Source organism: Salvia hispanica, chromosome 3 (assembly GCF_029641045.1).
Source record: "Salvia hispanica isolate PSC_SH4W2 chromosome 3, Shi_PSC_v1, whole genome shotgun sequence".
Taxonomy (NCBI): Eukaryota; Viridiplantae; Streptophyta; class Magnoliopsida; order Lamiales; family Lamiaceae; genus Salvia; species Salvia hispanica.
Window position 1 is genome coordinate 52,991,331 of NC_142694.1, and position 21,543 is coordinate 53,012,873.

Below are 21,543 nucleotides of genomic sequence, written 5' to 3' on the forward strand. Positions count from 1 at the left end.
GGCCTCAAACTAATTGGGGTTGGAAAGGAATTATATACACCTTCCAACTTCCCTCAAATGTCCGATGTGGGACAGGTTTGTACTAACAATTCTTAATGGCCTCAACGAAAACTTGAGGCTTTCTCTTCACTAGCAGCTTCTTTGTTAGTCCAAAATCATCATCATCATTTTCCTACCCCGACTTGTTTCCTTTATTATTAGCGTCTTTGTTAGTCCAAAATCATCATCATCATTTTCCTCATCCGACTTGTTTCCTTTATCATTACTTTTCTTTTCTTGACCTTCTCTCTTTTCTCTATCATGTTTTTCTTTTTGTACTTCTTTTATTTTATCCTTGCGAATTTTTTTTAGCACAGTTGTCACACCCTAACCTTATTGGCGTATGCATTTAAAAAGTTTACGACTTTAAATAAAGTAATTGCATATTCAAAACACGACCGCACCGATTCTGACAATACGTGGAGTTTGTATAACTCACACCAACCAAAACATCATTTATATCAGATTCTGAAAAATATTAGCAGCTTATATGAGCCACAACTCAACATATATAAATTCCACCTATAATTTCACACCACGCAAATATCATACATATTCTTTAAACAAGTGCATATAACTAGAAGCAACAAATATCATAAACAATTTAATATACATATCCATATGCATATGTCTCTCTATTCAATTTATTATTCTGTGACCGATCAAGCCTGAGATGCTCGGGATTCCTCTATGACCCGAAGGTCTCTCCGAAATTGGACTCATAGGTCCCTCTGTATTTGACCCAAAGGTTCCTCTGTAATTGGACTCATAGGTCCTTCTGTATTTGACCCGAAGGTCCATATGTAATTGGACTCATAGGTCCCTCTGTATTTGACCCGAAGGTCTCTCTATAATTTCAGATCCAGGATAAGACCATCTTAGATCCTCTTTAATCACATGATTCATGTACTTCCACTATCATATGTAAAACATATCAATTCTATCCATTGCATATCTATATTATATTCTATCAAATAATTTCAAATATCCATTCCAATTTAATAGTACATAGCCCTTGGTAATTATCACCGCCCTCTCCTCGAAAATTATAATTAGCCTCGGTAAACCTATTTGACGCCAAAATCTGTGTGGAAACCAAATTTGTTTGGGGCATTTCAGTTGGCGAACCCGAGTTTTCTTTTCATCTTCCGATTCTCAGTTGGCGAAACCAAAATTCATCTACCAGCAACTCAAATCCCTCGGCGCATATCCCTCGGTAATTATCACCGCCCTCTCCTCGGAAATTGTAATTAACCTCGGTAAACATAATCGGCGCCAAAACCTGTGTGGAAACCAAATTTGTTTGGGGCATTTCGGTTGGCGAACCTGAGTTTCCTTTTCATTTTCCGTTTCTCAGTTGGTGAAACCAAAATTCATCTCCCAGCAACTCAAATCTCTCGGCGCATTTCAGTTGGAGAACATAATGGGGTCTTCAGAAACTCAAATCCTAACTCATTCGGTATCCAATGAAGGGGAAGATAAAATACCCGTCCTTCTGGTAATTTCATTGTAAATTTGTTGACATCTAGTTAAATCTTCCATTATTAGAATATTTTCATTGAAATGTTGTTATGGGGTATAAAGTTATGTGAAATAATAATAACTACATTCCAGTTGAAACTTCTATAAGTATTGACATCTAGTTAAATCTTTCATTGTAATTTCATTGAGATTCCAGTTGAAACTTCTATAAGTGTTGACATCTAGTTAAAGAGGTATTGAATTTTGAGTAGATTATGGTGATTCCATAATTAGAATAGTTTCATTGAGATTCCAAGTGAAACTTCTATAAGTGTTGACATCTAGTTAAATATTTCATTGTAATTTCATTGAGATTCCAGTTGAAACTTTTATAAGTATTGACATCTAGTTAAAGAGGTATTGAATTTTGAATAGATTATGAGGAAGATAAAATATCTAGCAACTATTACTTAATTTAGTAGATATAGCAACTTTGACATTCAATATTCATCCCCACGAGATGAGAAGACCGATCAAAATCGTGTTCGTTACTAACATCGGGAATGATAAATTTGTCGGTAAGAAGACATATATCGGGAAGAACACAATAAATGACCAATGGGATTGAGGTGAGTGGGTACATGATGGTGTTAATATACGCGAGCCTCTGCAACATCTGCAGTTTCCTGTTGTAGCCATACCATATAGGGCAATGCCTGCCAAGCATAATCTGGATGGAGCCCATAGCCCAACAAAGCACCTGGTTAAGACGATCTGAAAGATATATAGGAGTCGCACACTTGAATGTCGGGCGAGGAGGCATGTAGTAGATGGAAATCCATCCACGCGCGTGCATCTTAAACTCGATCAAAATATCTTCTGTGATGGAACCATAGATACACCCGATCTGAAGCGGAAAAATTAGGCTTAACCAAGTTAATACCTCAACTTCCAAAAAAACAACATAAATTGGGCTTAAAATACAAATAAAGTGAAACGGTATACCTCTTCGCCCCACTAGGTCTTATCCTCGTATCCACAACTAATGACGTGACAAGCTTCTTTCATAAGAATATCATAATCTGCCACATACAGTATGCCTCCCATTTCTATAAAGGTGGCTGCTACGAAGATGGGAGACTGACCGAATCGCTTCTCTAAGCTCATGTGAAGTGACCTGTGGTCATCATATCCTGCCAAGAGAGCAATTGCATCAACCTCTACGAATTCTGATACATTCAGTTTAGTCAGATTTTTACAAGACACAAGTACAAGAACCTACCTTCCACACCTTTTTCGATGTCTTCTATATCAACGTATTTTCTTATTGACATGTCTCTCCTTCTTCCTAGGTCCACAATAGCTCTTGACGATAATATTTGGTTGCAGATCCTCTTCGGTTAAGACAGGGTCATAACCATACAACGCTTGTCTATTGAGGCAACACCCGGTCCTAACATAAAAGGGGCCTGAAGGCCATCCACCCCTTTCAAGTTGATCTACAAAGACACAAATTTATTACTCCCTCCGTCCCACGCAAGATGACCACATTCTTGAGTGGCACGAGATTTTAGGAAGTGTTGTTAGGTGGAATAAAGTAGAGAGGAAAAAGATAGTTGAATATTTTAATGAGGAGAGAGGAGAGGAGAGAGAAGGTTATTTACAAAATTGGAAAGTGGTCATCTTGATTGGGACAAATAAAAAAGGAAAAGTGTCCATCTTGAATGGAACGGAGGGAGTATAATGCATGGTTCAGAAATATACCAACGAAGCACATAGTGATTGTTCCTAAACATTAAAGGGCATGTACATCGAAAAAGACAATGTTGCAGTTAGTGTATCTATCGTGCAAGTCAATGCCGTCAAAACTTTGTGGAAACTGAACATAGCAAGTCTTCCTTCTATAAGAAGGATCTATCATGAAACACATGGCTGCTTTACAAGCTTTACTATTGTTGAAGTAGTGATCAAAATCGACGTTCAAAATATATGCTCCATTAGTGAGGATAGCGGACAGACGAATATGAAGCGCATAATGAAAAATAGGTTATAACTTACTAGAATCGAGAGAATGTTGAAGAATATGAAAAAATATTGATCATTTCCAATTTTTCATGCAAAACAATCACAAATCACCTACCAGAGCATTCATAGCTCCGGCTTTCTTGTGAAACTGGAATTCAGGACACTTCATACGAGAAACATAAACCAATCGAGGTAGCTCATTTCCATTAGTATGAGAATCCTCAATATTCCCTAGAAGGAACTGAATTGAGGGGTAAAAGAAAGAATTATGAGACCGATGATAAACTGGAAAGTATGTATCGTACTAGGGACCAAAACTATACATGAACTATTCCTCGATGATCCCGCTTGTTGTTTCCAGGCCAAGTAGTTCCATCTTTCATCACACACCCTTCTTCAAGCATCGTTTTAGCCTCTACAACAAGAGCATGTATTTAGACCTTAAATTCTTCATATCTTTGCTGCAGGAAATATATATGTTAAGAAATACTTACAGCTCATTGTATGTCCTATAAAAATGTACTCTTTTCAAGTAGTAATAAGAAACTCGTGATTCACAAAAAAGAATACGATTCAACTATAGAGGGAGTACTCTTTTTCATAGAATTAAAGATATTTTTTATTTTAGTCTGTCCTATAAAAATGTACAACACATACCAGCGATGTCATATTACATCATATATACAATAAGTTTCACTAATATTTCAATTTAGTACTACTATTATTTATTTATTCTCCCATAATAACTTTTTATCAAAAGTAATTTTTTTTTCCTATCATTCTTTAATATTTATCATTTTACACCAAAATTTATCCAATGAGTATTGATCTGCTGAGCGACGCTATGTGCGCGCCCTATGAGCGATTAGTGACGTGGCGGAGTCATAATTAGTTTTCTCTCTTCCTCTTAAATTCCCTCTCTTCCTCTCTCCTCTCTCCTCTCTCCTCGTTTCTTCTCTCTCCCTCGTCTCTTCTTCTCTCCTCCTCTCCTCTGTCCATTCTCATTTTCAATCTGCCATCAATTTTGTTATGAAATTTTAGAGCCATGTAAAAATTTCTTCACTTGATATACTTTGTTGTCCTTGCAAGATTTTATCATCATCTTCCCTATTCCCCTATTCCTTCCCACAACTTACTTTTTGTATCTGCAAATTTTTTTTTTTGGATCATGGAAAACAATTTCTCAGTCTTTAGTTTAGACAGACAAAGGATTATTATTATAGTGGACATAATTGCAAAATCTAATTTTTGTGTTGTAGTGAAAGAAAATTTAAAGAAACCCATTTTGATGAAAACATTAAGTGCATAAATTCTGACAGATGCAAAATTAAGTCCACGGGAATTGAAGAAACAATTTGGATACATTAAATAGTTTGAAGTATTGATTCAATGGTGAAAAGCTCCTTGATATGGTTGGAGAATTTGGTGAGAAAGAGAACGAAGGCATGGTGCAAAATTACAGATGGGGATGAGATGATTGAGAAGTCGGTTGAATGAAAAAATTGGGATTGCCGAAATTAATAGATTTTGAGAAAAACATTGAGTGCTTAGATTTGCTGGAATCATAATGATAAAGGGGGATAGAGACAGTAAAGCGGAAGCTATTCCGTTTAAAAGAAGGGGAATGAGAAAATTGATGGCAGATAGAAAATGAGGAGGATAGAAGTGGAGACGGGGGGAGAGAGAAGAAACGAAGAGAGAGGAGAGAGGAGAGAGGGAATTTAAGAGGAGGAGAGAAAACTAATTATGACTCCGCCACGTCACTAATCGCTCACAGGCGCGCACGCAGCGTCGCCCAGCAGATCAATACTCTTTCCAATAGTAATATTTTAATAGCTCATTCTCACTTCAATTTTATTACTCCCTCCGTCCCAAGGAAGATGACTCATTTCTTGGACGGCACGAGATTTGATGTAATTTTATTTTGTGTGTTAAATGGAGAGATTAAAGTAAGAGAGAGGATAAAGTAGAGATAAAGAAGTTTCCACTTTAAGTAATGGATCATCTTGATTGAGACAAATCAAAAAGAAAAGTGGGTCATCTTTAATGGGACGGAGGGAGTAATAAAAAAAATTAATATTCACATTACCTAACTTTTTAAACCTAACATATAATGTGACAAGACTACTTCTACAGTGATTCGAGACAAACAGCTTTGGCAATCAAATGGTAATTCGCGTTGAAAATTCGTTGAAAGTAAAGGAAAAGCACAGTTGATCGAATTCGAAAAATGATGGTTTCCCGCCTGCCAAATCCTCCGCTTTGGACAGCGCCGGAAATAGCAGAAGCCATCGACGGCAAAATAACGAAATGGGGCAAACCCGGTTCAATCTCCTCCGACACTCGCACCCTTCAACCCGGCCAATGGTTTCTCCCCCTCGTCGGCCAAAACTTCGACGCCCACTCCTTCATAACCCCTCAATTATCCGCCAAGGGGGCCGCCGGCGTAATCGCCAACCGCGTCTGCGAAGATTGGGACTCAGGTTTTGTCCAAGTGCGCGGCACCACATTAGGCGCGCTGCAAAAATTGGCGGTTTTCGCGCGGAATAGGTTTGACGGCTGCTTGATTGGGCTGACGGGCAGCGTGGGCAAGACCACCACCAGGGCTATGGTGGCATTGGCTCTCGAGAGTGGCGGGTCGGTCTATCAGAGCCCGCGAAACTGGAATAATGAAATTGGGGCTGCATTGTCGCTCGTGGGGATGCCGAGGGATGCGGCGTTTGGGGTGTTGGAGTTGGGGATGAGCGGGAAAGGGGAAATCTTGGAGCTTGCTAGGGTTTGTAGGCCTAATGTGAGGGTGATTCTGAATGTAGGTGCTTCTCATTTGGGAAATTTCTCGAGTTTAGTGGAGGTTTCGGCTGCGAAAGGGGAGATTTTGAGGGATGCAGGGCCTGGTGATGTCTGTGTTTTGAATGCTGATGATCCTCTTGTTATGAGCCTTCCTCTTCCTCTGGGTGTTAAGAAGGTGATAAACCCCGGGTTCGAATCTTGTTATTGAATCATGTTAGATTGAATTACAGCTAGCATGCCAAGTTAAAGAATATTTGTTCCTATACCTTTGTGGCACCTAAGCATCTTGAGTTTGACTGCATCACTTGCTTTTTCGTCTTTCTTCCAGGTGCTCTTTGGTCGTAGACAAGGCTCTGATGTTCGCTTAGTGTCAGTGAAAAGTGTCGAAGGGGGTCACAAAGTAGAGGTTGTTTTGGAAAATAATGAAGAAAAGTAAGCTTCGTAATGAAAATGCATTTTTCTCTTCACAACTCAAATGTAGATGGTAGCATGCGAGAAAGAAATACAGCTTCCTCGTGCACTTTTTTCTATGAAACTTAGGCAGTGTAGATCTCATTGTGAGTTGTGGCCTTGCTTTTTGATCAATCCATGTTGTGTTCCAATAGCATCAAAACATTCCCAAACTATACTTAGCAATGCAATTTTGAAGTGGCTGCAATGCCATAAGCAAACTTTCTTTTCACCTTTGATTACCAAATATGGTCATTAAAGGAAGTAGTAATATATTTCATCTTGAAATTCTAAGTTGTCATAGTGTCTCAGAGTTGAAGCTCCATACTTAAGTAATGATGCAAGCTCTTTTATAAATGTTGTTTTGTTTCTCTCTTGTTGCTTTCTGTGAAGTTTCCTTTAGCTTTTCAACTGTTTCTCTTAGTTTATAGTATTGGTGGTTGTTAAGCCTTTTTTGCCTACTCAGTTGTATTTACTGGCTTGATGGAAATATCCAGGGTCAAATTCGTCATGTCAAGCCCGGGACAGCATTTAGCGTTGAATGCATGTGCAGCAGCTGCTGTTGCGACATCCATGGGGATCCCTCTTGCTTTAGTGGGAAAATCCTTGTCAGCATTCGTCCCTGTCGAAGGGAGGTCTGAGCTTGAAGTTACTGCAAATGGTATCAAAATTATAAACGATGTTTACAATGCTAGCCCCGTTAGCACAAGGAGTGCAATCGACACATTGAAAGCAGTTGACTGCAGCGGTAAGAGAGTTGCCATTCTGGGGGACATGCTTGAACTTGGTCAGACAGAAATCAAATTACATGAGTTGGTTCTGTTGCATTGCCTTGACGCTTGCGTTGATCTGATCGTGATAGTTGGGAAGAGGTTTATAGTGGCGGCTGATAACTTGATGCTTGGTCGGCATGTGAACTTGGTATGCGCTTATGATTCTGAGAGTCTTGCTCCCAGAATTTTGGATTATTTGCATTGTGATGATGTTGTTTTGGTTAAGGGTAGTCGTGGAATGGAAATGGAGAAAATAGTTAATGCGATCAAATCCTATTCTCTGGTAGCACATTCCTGAAAAGATTAATCATTGTAACCATCTTAAGTTGATGCGATTTTCTCACGAGTGAATCAACAAGACAATCTATGTGATTAATCAAGAATTTTAACTTTGAATTGGGTGGGGTGCGCCAAGCCATGGCAGTAGTGCAACGCCAAGGCGACACTTGAAAGCCCAGGCAGCAAGCTACCGTGATGGGCTCTCCCCCTCAAAAAATAAATTTAATATCGTGTGAGTCAATGACTCACATATCAGATATTAAACTGATAAGAACAGATACTACACTTGATCTTAGCCAAAAGGCCGAGAAAGGTATGCTTGTTACATCAATTGATTCTGTATTTATTATGCATTGTCTGCGGATATGCAGTTTAGATGTTTCGGTGTGGGATGATATTTATATGCACTGTATTTTTTTATAGAAGCATTTATTTTTAGTTTAGGAATTAATGTGGATTAAGTTGCTGTCTTTCACATACTTTATGTACAACCAAATGTGAATCACTAACGCTTGTGTTTCATTGCAGATAATGATTTTATAGGGCATTTCCCATGAATATTAGGTTTCATCAAATCTTTGATAATCTAAATTCTTGAATATGGGATATAATGCGTAACATGTTTTGAATATATCAGATTTTGAACTATATTAAATTTTTATTCAAAAAACTAAAATTGGAAGTTAGAACTCAATAGAAAATACTGCACCCTTTATTATTCATTTAAAACTTTATTCAGAACTTGATAGGGGCCGCGCGAACGCAGGCCCACTCTCCCACAAATTACGACGCAGGCTCGACCTCTTGGGCCGACCTTAAGCAAGCACCCCTCCAAAGTGCAATGGAAGTTGCTAACCTAGGCCATGAGCCTAATTGATCGCCCATTGACCCCGTCCAGGTAAGTATGTAAAAAAGTGGTCCCTTCATTTTATTTTATATGCCAATCCTCCAACATCCTTTTTGTATTATCTCCATGTGGGAGATAAAGTATAGTATGTTTTCTTCATGTTCTATTTTCTTACATTGATATATGTAAACAGGGTTAAGGCAAGTAATTAAGAACAAGCCCTTTATTTTATGTAGTAGAGATTATGTTTCATATGGAAGTCTTTAACAAATTATGCATATATTTTATTGAACAGCAATTAAAATTTAGAATCTTTTCTCTATATACATAAACCACATTGATGAAGATTATTGCACAAATGACTCATTGTTTTATCACTATCATGTTTTTGCACCATATATCTGATATAAGTTTCACAGGATGAAACAGAAAAGAGTCTAATATATAAACCTATTTTTTACATCCCAGTGCTAAGCAGGAAATGAAAAAACGATACATTCGTCTTATTTGAGGCCTGATGGATTGATTGCATTCTGCAAATGTCTCAACGTTCTTTGATGGTTAAGAAATCCCATGAACCAAAATTCAAAATTGTCCTCTGTCACTATCTCCACGTATTTCTGCCTCGGGTTTTTCACATTCTCACTTTCAACAGCTCTCTTTATTTTGGCTAGAGGGATTATCACCTGCATCATCAAACTATATTCACTCTCCATCTATACATAGGAATTAGGATAACAATTGCAACATAACAATCTAATGATCTACCTTGTAATGTTGTTTTATAAGCTTTTCATTAGGAGGAGAATATATTTTGATGGATCTGTCACTGCAAAAACCAACTCTCTCACTCGAAACAAACAAGAGTCCGGCTATCGGCCCTGCTGTCGTTGACAGATAGCATTGAGAAGCGGTAAATAGTTTTTCACCATCTATGATGTTGAAGTTGTTGATGAAGATTTTGTGGAGTCCACCAACATGAAGGATTCTTGCCCCTAACCTCAACTTTCCTTTCACTGTCTCACTTAATTTTGGTCCTAATCGCACTGTAAAAGTAAGATAGTACAAATATATCACAACATGGACTAATAGTACTACTATTATGGTATCAAACTCATATAGTATATTTTTAATTCTTTTAACAATATTTTTCATGTAACTAGTAATTACCATGTTCTCGGATTCCTTGAGCAAAAATGTGTAGGTTTTGTCTGAATTTGACAACTTTATTGGTAGCTGAATTCACTCTACCTGCACCACAACCCATAAACCACATTAACAAGAGTTAAAATTGTGGAAAATAGGGTTTATGAAGAAAGATTGAAGCTTACTACGTCTGGTTTTGGAGGGAGGAGGCAGAATTTGGTATTGATGATCAGACAAATATGTTTGAGCAGAGTTGGTAATCCAATATCTGTAATCCTGTGAGGTGATTGGGACTCCTATGACTTGTTTTTCATACACATTTTGCTTCACATGTCTTAACAGGTTGTGTTGTAGCTCCATTCTGTGTGGTTTGTTGAATTGATGTAATTATTTGAAGGTATTTATAAGTGAAGGGAGGAAGGAAGGAAGAAGGGGGCTACCTAGTTTGATGCATGACTCAGCTTTGTGTCATCACATCACCCAAGTACTAAAAGTGAAGATATGATATATGTAGAAGTTAATATATTAATTTCCAATCAATCCTTTTGAACAAAATGGATCACACTCATTTGAAGTTGCTTTGTTGCTGGAGTGCTGACCATGTTGAGCAGGACTTGATACATTCATATAGTAATAAAGTGAATAGGTAACTAAAGATTGATTGATAAGTGGAGATGTGGAAAGGACTAATCTCCTGAGGTGCCATCTATACTTTGTGATGCAACAAACCACTTCCTCACTTTTAGGACTGCCTCTTGTAACTTCCAAAGGCCACAATACATACCTCTAACTTCCATCCTTTCTCTCTATTATTATCATCATCCAATATATTCTTGTACTTATTATTTTAAATAATGTACACGTACGACGTAGTATTTCATAGACAGATAAGAAATTGAAAATGTGTAGCATGGATCATCACCCACGTGCAAGTCATCACCACTTTCTTTATGCATATAAGTTTTTTCTCTAAGTTTCAGTTGACAGATCAATTATCAATTGTCTGTAGAAATATATACAAAGTTGGGTCACCCAACTCATAACCTATACAATGAAGCATCACTATTCACTGCGTCATTATTTTTTCCAAATTGCAAGAAACACAAATTAACTTTGTAATTTCATCATTCTCTTTATTTTATTTTCTATTCAGATGGATGATGTAAATTTTACGGACAAACTTATATAGCCGACCGCCTTATTACTTGTTTTGTCTTAGTTAACACCTTTTGTTTTGATGCGTTCTGCCCATGTTTGAAGTGTTGATATATTATGAAGTCAAAGTTAGTTGATGATAGATACCATCCATATGCCATACGTGAAGATCAGTTGTGGGATCCACTAAAAGTCGCCTTGCGATTCTTGTTGTAAACCAAAAAAAAATCACTATTTTTCATTTAGAAGTTATTAGTCTCAGTGAGCCTCCACTTATTTAGTTATTTATCATCTCATTCATGCTACTTTTTTATTATTTGACCTATTTGCCACGAAAAATTGCCTCAAGATACCAAATGATATTTTTCCATACGTGTAATGATATTTTTCATTTCATATTTTCAATTACTTTATGTTAAATCATCTATCTATATCTCTTTCTCTTTATGTAAAATTGGACGTACAATAAAAAATATTATAGAATTTTTAAATATATTAATTATAAAAACTAAAATTATAAATTTAATTGAAAAAATCATTTTATCTCTCTTTCACTTTTGTTTACATTCTTTATTATTTTTGTATTATTACTATATTCTTTTTATAACTAAGATCCAGTACATGTATTTTATTTTTAACAATCTCGTTTAATTACAAGTCATTTAAATAATTAATCATTTAAGGGCTTGGCCAACGCAGGCTCATTTAACACCAAATACAACGTAGGCCCAACTATTAGGGGCTATTCTTAGACAAGCGTCACTCTAAAGTGCAATAGAGGTTGCCAACTTAGGCCATGAGCTTTATTAATTAATCATTGATCTGTTCACGTGTAAGAAGAGGAAATAGAGGTCCTTGATTTTATTTGTATATGAGTATATAGAAAACCTCCAACATCTCTTTTAGGTACATTCTCGATGTGGGAGAAAGTCATGATATTTGTGTATGAGTATGATCCATAATTCATTAGAGGGTCATTGTCAACCTAAGCCATGGTTCCTTTCTAATCTCACCCATTTAATTTAGCTCTGTGGAAAGTGTACGCAACATTAGTTTATTTATAAATATCAAGATTCCAATGAATAATCCATGTTTCCATAACACCCCTTTGATTCTCCCATGCAAAGAAAGCATTTACCTTCAGAATATCTTCGAAAACTCAATAAGTTAGCACATAAGTAATGGTATTATAAATATATTATTATCCTCTTACAAAACACACTGTAATCAACAGAAACAATAAATACACTGTAAGTATATAAAAAAAAATCCCTCAAATTCAAGCTAATTTCTTTGGCAGCGTCGGAGAAGAACCAGAACCAGAAGCCTCCCCCTTGGGCGGCGACCTCTGCTGCGGCGGCTTCTTCACATACTTCCTTGCCCACACATGCTTCCCATTTATCGAATACTTAGCCTTGTTCCCCTCAACTATACCATCAATCACCGCTGCCGACTTCGCCACCATCTTCGCATACAACGGCTGCTCATCCACCACCTCTTGCATTATCACATCCTCTATAAAATCCCCAAATCTCCTACAATACCAAAAAAACATCATCACATTACGTCTTTATAATCATCGTTAATTCTATAATGTATATATCAATAAATTATATTTTGACGTATATATGTATTATATACCTAGTGAAATATTCCCGAACCTCCTCTTCAGTAGTAGGATACCCTTTCGAAAACGTCAAGAAGATCGTACGGTCATCTGGCGACACCTCTTTCTCCACTTTGCTATCGTTGAAATTCAAATTCTTAGCCACCAAATTCCCCAACTCGTGCCCCACCATCAGCCTCTGCGCTGCCACGTCAAAAGGCGGGAATACCCCGGCTGCATCTGGCACGTGCAGCTGGGGTAGTCCCATCACATTCACATTCGCTGCCACTGGCAGCGGAGGCGAATGAGGTGGGACCACCACCCCATGCGCTGCCAATCCAGCGTACGGATTGTACAGCAATTGCATGGGAGGCGGCGCCACGGGGCCGATGAGGTCGCCGAGGGCGCGCCAGCAGACGGTATTCGTGATCTTGGCGACGCTTCGGTGGACCGTGATGCGGTTGTCGTGGAGGAAGCGGAGGCTGACGCCGGAGGGGATGTTGAGGAGCTCGGAGAGGAGCTTGGCGCCGTCGTCGGGGCCGGCGATGAAGTGGTCGGACTCGATGCACTTGACGCAGGCGGCGGCCTCGGCGGCGGCGGCGTTGACGAGGAGAGGGGGGAGGGAGGAGACGCGCTTGATGAGGGTGGAGTCGGCGCACTCGCGCTCGAGCCACATGAGGAAGGCGATGACATGGACGGACTCGAGGGGGTCGCGGCGGAGGGCGCGGGTGAGGAGGGCGTAGAGGTCGCGGTCGATGCTGTGGAACTGGCGGAAGGCGTCGTCGGGGACGTGGGGGCAGGTCTCCAGGGGGAAGAAGGAGTGGCTTTTCATGGCGGCGCCTTCCATTTTTCCGTCTCGGTGATTGATGGGGAGTTGAGGGGGTGAGTGGGGACGGCATTGTGTGTGGGTGGGGATATATAGGTGGCGGAGATGCGACGGTTGGAGTGGTGGCTGTTGGTGGAGTGGTGTGACGAATTCTGCAATTTTTGGGGTTTGCGTCGATTCGGAGAAGATGAGTGCCGTTTTCTTGTCTTTGTTTTTTAAATTATTTTTCCCATTTTCGCTCTCAATTACGGGAAATTTGAAATTATAACAGACATTATTTATCTCTCAATTTAAAATTTGAAGGGTACATGACGTCTAAATTAATGTTATTTTCAAACTTAAATTACGGTAATATAGAAGTTTAATTAATATACTTCAATTTTAAATTACGGTAATAATAGAAATTCAATTAATAGTCCGCATACTTCAATTAAACACTACAGCTATTTTGTAAGGATGCAAATACTAGAGTTGGAAAATTTTAAATAAGATTATTTTAGGACGCTAAAATGTTCTTAAATTAATGAAAAATTAAGTTTATCATTTGCGTCCTCTAATTTTAGCTGTGACACCAATAACATAGACGTTTTTTTAAGTGTTGATGATATATTTAGAAACACAAATTAACGTCTTAATGAAATTGTACGTCCTCCGTTCCATATTAGTGGAGACGTTTCTTTCCGGCACACTACTTAAAAAAAAATTGTGTTATGGACTTATAGAAAAATGGTTCCACTATTATAGAACAGAGAGAGTACTTATTAAAAAATATAGGGTTATTTGCCTATAAATACATGAACTTTGAGCTTTTTTTGGTTTTTCCCCAAAACTTTAAAATTTGAATATAAATACATGAACTTTTGATATTTTTTATTTTTCCCCAATATCCCAAATCAAAACACATATGGCAAATTAAAGCTCACGTGGCAATCAAAATTACACCAACATTTGTGTATTAACTAATAAAATAATAAATTTTAATTCCACGTAAGCATCTTTTGTGGACCACACTCTTCATGCTCTTTCTTGTCGAGCTCTTCACGAAGGCTATACCGCCGCCACCGTCGTCGAGACAGCGCCAGAGATGCAAACATCTCCGATCCATAGCCGTCTCCTTGCTAAAGTTCTAACCTGCCGCCACTCCATCTTTGTGGAAAATTACATCAATGGAGGAAGGTAAAGACGCTCACGTGGTGGACAAAGAGCAGCACTGTACGGCGGCAATTAGGAGCCATCCGTTGGCGGAGCTCTCTTGCAGCCCCGGGAACTTCCTCCTTTTAAGTGCTAAAGCTGTGGCACAGGGAGGAGGATCTGTTCGGAAGGAGAATGTCGAAAAAGGAATGGCGAATGAATTGGGTGGGGTGCGCAGAGAAAACATTCATTGCCACGTCGTTTCTTCCATCCAAAACATTTATTTAAGTACTAACTGAGCACAGAAAAACAAAATTTAAACTAAGAATTGGGTGGGGTGCGCCAAACCATGGCAGTAGTGCAACGCCAAGGCGACACTCGAAAGCCCAGGCAGCAAGCTACCATGATGGGCTCTTCCCCTCAAAAAATAAATTTAATATCGTGTGAGTCAATGACTCACATGTCAGATATTAAACTGATAAGAACAGATACTACACTTGATCTTAGCCAAAAGGCCGAGAAAGGTATGCTTTAATTCATCAAATCATGCCTGTTTTATTGGAATTTGTCTATCAAATCCATCTTTAGTCTCCGATATGGGAGGGCGTAAGCGAGTTTTCTATTTGCTAAATATCTCATCCCATAAACAAATTCATTAGGTAGATCTCATGATATTATAGTAGTAACATTAATTGTTCAACCATATTGCACAAAGGAGTGATTCATGATCAAATTTCTTCTACCTTTGCCTCTCCATTTTTGGAGTCTCAAAGGATGAGACTAAAAAGAGCTCTAGTCACAAATTCATCACACTATACACCAACCTACTTTTGTACATCCTAGTACTAAGGAGAAAATTGAAATAAAATGACGAAAACCCGACAATAACGAACGACACTCTTATACTATCTCTGTTGCCCAAAAGTCTCTCCTGGCTTGATGGATTGCCTGCTGCAAATGTCTCAACGTTCTTTGATGGTTGAAAAATCCCATGAACCAGAAGTCGAAGTTGTCCTCCGTCACTATCTCAACATATTTTTGTCGCGGTTTCTTCACATTCTCACTCTCAACTGCTCTCTTTATTTTCCTCAAAGGGATCATTACCTACACATGCATCATTATACTATATCAAATCTCCATCTCAAATTAACCAAAACCAAACCATAGGATTCAAGTGAAAATATGGTAGTACCTTGTAGTGTAGTTTTATGTTAGGAGAAGATAATTTGATGGATCGGTCGCTGCAGAAAGCAACTCTTTCGCTCGATACAAAGAGTAGTCCGGCTATGGGTCCAGACGTGGTCGATAAGTAGCATTGAGAAGCAGTAAACAGTTTCTCACCATCCACAACCTCAAAATTCTTCATGAACACTTTTTCAACCCCTCCAACCTCAAGGATTCTTGCCCCTAGTCTCAGCTTTCCTTTCACCGTCTCGCTAAACTTTGGTCCTATTTTCACTGTGGGGTAGTATAATGAAAACATTTTTGGATCAGAAAATTTTATCAACACACTTTTTGTGTATTCTCTTTTAGTACTAATTTTTGTATGTAATTACCATGCTCTCGGATGCCTTGTGCAAAAATGTGTAGGCTTTCTCTGAGTTTGACAGCTTTGGTGATGGCTGAATTGATTCTACCTGCACCAAAACCATAAACCCATTAACAAGACTTTCAAAATAGTAAAAAATTTGAAATAGGGATTATGAAGAAATTAGAATGCATACTGTGTCTGATTTTGGTAGGAGAAGGAAGGATTTGATATTGGTGAGCAGTGGGATCAGGCAAATATGTTTTAGATGAATATCTATAATCTTTTGAGTTGAATTTAACTCCATACACATTTTGCTTCCCACTTCTTGATTGGTAGTGTTGTAGTTGTAGCTCCATTCTCCTTTCTTGTTTTTGCTTAATTAGTGAAATGTGATGAGTTGATATGAAGTATTGAAAAATGAGGTGTGATGCAAACTTCTGAGGCATAATAGCTTATTTATAGGTGAATGAAGGAGGGTTGTGTTGGACACATGAGTCAGCTTTGTGTCACCAAATACAAAAGCAAAGGTATGATATAATATACTCCTTAAATCTCCAAACAATCTTTTGAACATTCTCCCTATCTTGATTTCTTTTTTTGTTGGTTGATGGTGTGCTGCCCATGTTGCAATACTTAGTACATAGGTGGAAAGTTATTTTTACACATTTTTGCCAAGAACATGTTGAAAATACCCTACTCTATCTGAATTGACTAGATTAGTCCCAAATCACATGCATCATACAAACTTTATTTGTTGACTTCAAATGACATTTGCATAATTTTTCATGAAGTGTAGTTAGAATTTCACTTTTTTAATGGAAAATTATTCAAATCTAATGGCATTTATATTTGACGAGAAGCTATATATAGTACTCCATAGCAGTAAAAGAAGAATTGTAAGCCACCCTATAGATTGCAGAAATAATATCCACAATTATTAAAAAAATACCATTTCATAAAACAGTCTAATATAAAGTGGGGTTACATAATGGGTGACGTAGGTAAAGGAAGTAGACCATATTAAGATATGCCAATTGAATTTAGGAGATTGGGTTTATACATGAAGATGTGGAAAGACAACTTTCCTGAGTTGGCATGCATCCACCACGTCATCACTTCTAACTCCTACATTTGCCAAAGGTCAGAATTGGTACAAAATTTGCCTTTAACCTTACTGTCATATTTATATCTATATCTATTTTACTATGTATATATATCATTCAAAAATTTTAACGTGTATTATGCCTACTATTATAAATACTATACTTGATAGAGTATTGCTTAGCCGGGTAGGAAAAATAAAATGTTTAGTAGATCATCTCTCCACGTGCAACTCATCAACTTTAAAAAAATATTTATGTAAAGTTTCTTTATACATGGTGCCCAACTTCCATTTGTCAAAATCAAAATTTGACTATATAGATATTAATTAAAAATCAAAATCAAGTTATCCTTTAACATGTATTATTTATGTTGTTTTTTAAAAATATTTAACGTGAACAATGCCAACTATGGAACATAATTTTTTCAAAACCAATTTTATCACCTATTACATTATATAAGCAAATTAAACTTGTGATCATAGTACTGCATGTCCTTATTGAATTGTAGTTTTTGCAGTTGTATAACTACAGAGAAAAGTATAAAAAGCAAAGCAAAGCACCTACTTTCTGATTAAAAAGATTGTTTAGAAATTCATACTACTATATCTTATCTTCACTTTTCGTATTTGATGACACAAAGCTGACTCATCCATCCAATTCAAGAACAACCCATTTCCCTTTTCCCTTTGCCTACGAATAGATTGTTAACCTAGCTAAGATTATTGCACCAATTCATTTCAAGTGTATTTGATGAATCGATAACGAGTGGAGCCTCAAACAATCCGACAGAAAGTAAAGTGATGGATTAATTTAGACGTTGTAGGGCCTTTCTAAATGGTCTAGTTCCATGTTTGTCTATTTCCTTCCGTTTGCATATTAATCATAGAGAGAGATTTCAGGGACCATCTTATTTCATACTTACCTGGATGGGGTCAATGAGCATCTTCTTACATACCAGGATGGGATCTGATTGGACAAGGCCCGTGTAAAGGCATGCCTTTAATGTAGGCCTAATCGACCACTTGGACCAACCTCAAGAATACAATGCGTGTGTCCTCTATAATGTAGGCTCATGTATTCTTCAAATTCACCCAAGTGGTCGAGCCTATGTCATAATTTATGTTAGAAGACATGTTATCATGCTGGCCTTGTCCCAAATCAAGTACTACTAGGTTGCAATATGTACATAAGGAGTTTTGAATGTGTAGTGAACTCCAATCGGATTGTTCTGAACATAAGATACAAAATAAGTTCATTGCATAATATTTATAAGCAAGGTGTCTGATATAAGATCGAGTTCAATTATTTTATTCCATCCTATTTTTTTTGAGGTTGGCTAAATAACTAATACTTAAAAAGAAAAAAAAAACATACTACAAAAACAAAATTATGATAAACACTTTCCGTGCTTTCAATGAACATCTGTTAACTACCGTCTCGTACAAGAATAAAATGTATACATACAATTGGTATAATGAATGGATTGATTTTCAACGTTTAAAAGAATGTAAAAAATTAATCAAAAAGCCTATTTAAGAAGAAGAAGGTTTGCAGCTCCTCAGCACACAATCCTCCATAAATTGAGTGAGCTGAGAAGAATAGAGTTCTGGTTGATTCCGGAAATGATCCACATGGGGCGTCGAGATGAAGTTACACGCTCTGACCTCGCGCCCATTTCTCCGTTGCTTCTCGATGAAGGACTCCACAGACCCTGCTGGGATCACCTTGTCAGCGGAACTGTAGATGTATAGCTGCGGACACCTTGGTTGCTCCGATGTTAGCAACCTCATCACATCGGAAAGCCTCCTGTGATTTCAAAAAAACAGCATAACAACTCAAAACGCTGTCACTAGATGAACAAGCCGAGCATTGTGTATGCAAATGAAGCAAGCAACGGAATATATAATACACGAATCGAGATGAAATGAAATTAATTAGCAATACCTGTTTATGGAAGGATGATTTAGAACTACTCCAAAGACCTTCTCGAGAAGGAGAAGCAGAGCTGCCTCAGCCATGCCTGGTTTGACCTCGATGGTGGTTCTGTTTCCAATCGTTACCCCTGTCTTCGGCTCAGTACCGGAACCCTTGGTTGCAACACTATTCTTCTTCAGAAAAGCAGCAGAAAAGCCAGAGGCAAAAACCTACAAATATATACAAGGCATGTCAATGGAGGAAATATAATATGAGCTACATCCAATCAAACATCGAAACTCAAGAAACTAAAGCAATCACTTGTACGAAAAAAATGCATTCTAATAGTCCATTTTCTTTGCTGCCTGGCAATAAATTGGTTATTATTATTGAACAAAGATCAACAATATATATATATTTCCACAAAACAGAGGTGACAAGAAAAACCCAATGAAATATCAACATATGTCCGGAAAATGGCATCAATGTGTCTTCAATTCATTCAATTAGACAAGCAATTGTACCTGTGGATCGGGGACCGCAACAGGAGCAGAATCTACAACACAACCTCTAATCTTATCCGCTAGATCTACATCCTTTTTCTGAAACTTCTCCAAAATAACACCATACCTACAAGAAGAGGACAAGATACATCAATATGTTTCTCACCAATCACTTTATATCAAATCACACATCCACAGCCTACTTACGTGAGCCATCCTGTGTTACTAAACGTATGAAAGACCAAATTCTTGCCATGCTCCTCTTCCAACCAATCAGCAAGATGGTCCACCAGCAACTCCACATCGTGCTCAACCTTCCCCCCTACTTGATACCTAAGCACCTCCGACATTGGGAACGTAAACGTAATGGCATGAAACCCTCTCATAGTATACCAATCCGCATATATCTTAAGGTGCTTCTGCTTTGCACCTAACCATCCTAGCAACACCACTACAGTCCTAGACTTTGCAGACGAACAATCCGACTCTCCAGATACATCAATTGCCCTAGGATCAGGCAAATGCCATCTATATAAAACGTCCGATGGCAGTGCTGGGGCACTATACGTATAGGCAGCCGGCTTGGCGGAATTTGCCAAATCGGCTGACCGATATGAATTTAATAAGGTTGGCGACGATGCCACAAAAGAATAATTAGCATTAGAATTAGAATTAACATTGCTAGAGGGGATAGGTATGTGCACATTAGGCACAGGGACTCGAATCCCAGCCACAAACGACAATTGGGATAACCTAGAAACCGAAATTTTCGACACCCACAATGAATTTAGTTCTTCTAATGGAAGGGAAGTAGAAGAACATGAAGGGCTCGATTGTTCTAAGGAAGAACAAGCGTCTGATGATTTAGACGGCCACAATTTGTCATAGCAATCGGCTGAGACAGAGGCTATAGCTAAGGCAGACGCCGCAAGAACCGGCCTTTGCAAGATTCCGGACAACGAACCCATCATCTTCTCACAAATTAATCATGCCAATTTCACAAAAGAATGGGGAAAAATTTAATCTTTACGTTTACAACCCTAGAGAAATTACAAGTTGATGGTAACAAAATCAAAATGTGTTTGAAAAGAATAGATCAAATTGAACAACCCCGCCTCCAATTAAGCAGGGAACAACAACCTGCGCAAGATCAATAATCAAATAGAGTCCCAAATGCAGCAGAAAACAGCGATTGGATTGGCGAAATCTGAAGAGGGTGAGATGAATTACCTGAATTTGATAGAGGGTTTTGTTATGGGATCGGAGAAATTTTAACGACGGGCTGTCAATTTGAATGACAGCCCAAAGGAGAGTAGAATGCGCAGAGTCAAAATTTGTAATGTTCTTCAACGCGTTGTGAAACAAGGCTATTTAAACCGAATTTCACACGTTTATATACGCAAATTTAGGCAATAAACGTAATTAATTCTCTTTCCATTTTTTAAGGTTTGTAAACGAAAGTTATATCCTTTTCCCCTTTTTAAGGTTTCCAAAATTATGTGAATATAAGGTGTGGTGCAGTTGCACGCCACGTCAAGGTTGTGGGCAAATTCCATTCCCCCATAATATCGGAAGGGATCACCTTATACATTTCATAATACATTATATAATACACTAGTAAATATTTAACAAGTGTATCCTATTTTATGGTAAAAAAGTTATTTCTAGACACTATTTCATTAGCTTTCTCACTACTATATCTAATCAAAATAGTTTTATTAAATTCTTGTTAAAAAAATATCACGGTCAAATTTTATTTTTAAAATATATAAATAACAAAAATTTCCCTTTTTATTTCTTTTTATTATATTATGATGTATACTTTTTAATATCACTAAAAGAACGTCACTCTTATATAAAATTGTAATAACTAAAGCTTGACCAAATTTTATGTTTTGTATAGCTACTAGCTCAATATAAAATAAAATAAAAAATAATATAAAATTTTATTATATATATTCAAT

At 37.7% G+C, this 21,543-nt stretch overlaps 5 protein-coding genes, 3 non-coding genes and 1 pseudogene across 10 annotated transcripts; 1 reads left to right on the top strand and 8 right to left on the bottom strand.

Annotated features, from left to right (window-relative positions):
• Window positions 1-1,975: 1,975 nt before the first annotated feature.
• LOC125210361 (putative cellulose synthase A catalytic subunit 1 [UDP-forming]) lies at window positions 1,976-3,974 on the bottom strand (annotated as a pseudogene).
• Window positions 3,975-5,666: 1,692 nt separating this feature from the next.
• LOC125211098 (uncharacterized) lies at window positions 5,667-9,572 on the top strand. 3 transcript variants are annotated; one of them, XM_089066326.1, is made up of 5 exons: window positions 5,667-6,490; window positions 6,644-6,747; window positions 7,263-7,686; window positions 8,584-8,715; window positions 9,454-9,572. In XM_089066326.1, the coding sequence occupies exons 1-4, from the start codon at window positions 5,756-5,758 to the stop codon at window positions 8,692-8,694; spliced, it is 1,374 nt and encodes a 457-aa protein (XP_088922452.1). In that variant the 5' UTR covers window positions 5,667-5,755; the 3' UTR covers window positions 8,695-8,715; window positions 9,454-9,572. The 3 variants fall into 3 exon arrangements, with proteins under 3 accessions (XP_088922452.1, XP_047966746.1, XP_047966745.1); XM_048110789.2 differs by lacking the exon at window positions 9,454-9,572 and having other exon boundaries at window positions 8,584-8,895; XM_048110788.2 differs by lacking the exons at window positions 8,584-8,715; window positions 9,454-9,572 and having other exon boundaries at window positions 7,263-8,287.
• On the bottom strand, window positions 7,939-8,134 carry LOC125217216 (U2 spliceosomal RNA). Its single transcript, XR_007175635.2, has one exon. It is a non-coding gene; the product is annotated as a U2 spliceosomal RNA (small nuclear RNA).
• LOC125217169 (U1 spliceosomal RNA) lies at window positions 8,563-8,723 on the bottom strand. Its single transcript, XR_007175589.1, has one exon. It is a non-coding gene; the product is annotated as a U1 spliceosomal RNA (small nuclear RNA).
• LOC125211099 (GEM-like protein 7) lies at window positions 8,980-10,286 on the bottom strand. The gene is made up of 4 exons (XM_048110792.2): window positions 9,996-10,286; window positions 9,835-9,915; window positions 9,433-9,710; window positions 8,980-9,350 (listed from the first exon to the last, which is right to left on the bottom strand). Exons 1-4 carry the CDS (start codon window positions 10,168-10,170, stop codon window positions 9,168-9,170), a joined length of 717 nt encoding a protein of 238 aa, XP_047966749.1. The 5' UTR covers window positions 10,171-10,286; the 3' UTR covers window positions 8,980-9,167.
• A 1,856-nt stretch (window positions 10,287-12,142) lies between these two features.
• LOC125215773 (uncharacterized) lies at window positions 12,143-13,435 on the bottom strand. The gene is made up of 2 exons (XM_048117313.2): window positions 12,607-13,435; window positions 12,143-12,500 (listed from the first exon to the last, which is right to left on the bottom strand). The coding sequence occupies exons 1-2, from the start codon at window positions 13,416-13,418 to the stop codon at window positions 12,245-12,247; spliced, it is 1,068 nt and encodes a 355-aa protein (XP_047973270.2). The 5' UTR covers window positions 13,419-13,435; the 3' UTR covers window positions 12,143-12,244.
• A 1,425-nt stretch (window positions 13,436-14,860) lies between these two features.
• LOC125217280 (U2 spliceosomal RNA) lies at window positions 14,861-15,056 on the bottom strand. Its single transcript, XR_007175694.2, has one exon. It is a non-coding gene; the product is annotated as a U2 spliceosomal RNA (small nuclear RNA).
• Window positions 15,057-15,253: 197 nt separating this feature from the next.
• On the bottom strand, window positions 15,254-16,488 carry LOC125215774 (GEM-like protein 4). Its single transcript, XM_048117315.2, has 4 exons — window positions 16,253-16,488; window positions 16,085-16,165; window positions 15,721-15,986; window positions 15,254-15,632 (listed from the first exon to the last, which is right to left on the bottom strand). The coding sequence occupies exons 1-4, from the start codon at window positions 16,413-16,415 to the stop codon at window positions 15,429-15,431; spliced, it is 714 nt and encodes a 237-aa protein (XP_047973272.1). The 5' UTR covers window positions 16,416-16,488; the 3' UTR covers window positions 15,254-15,428.
• A 2,061-nt stretch (window positions 16,489-18,549) lies between these two features.
• Window positions 18,550-20,965, bottom strand: LOC125211467 (uncharacterized). Its single transcript, XM_048111273.2, has 5 exons — window positions 20,810-20,965; window positions 19,787-20,719; window positions 19,601-19,706; window positions 19,107-19,306; window positions 18,550-18,968 (listed from the first exon to the last, which is right to left on the bottom strand). The coding sequence occupies exons 2-5, from the start codon at window positions 20,548-20,550 to the stop codon at window positions 18,695-18,697; spliced, it is 1,344 nt and encodes a 447-aa protein (XP_047967230.1). The 5' UTR covers window positions 20,551-20,719; window positions 20,810-20,965; the 3' UTR covers window positions 18,550-18,694.
• Window positions 20,966-21,543: the final 578 nt, after the last annotated feature.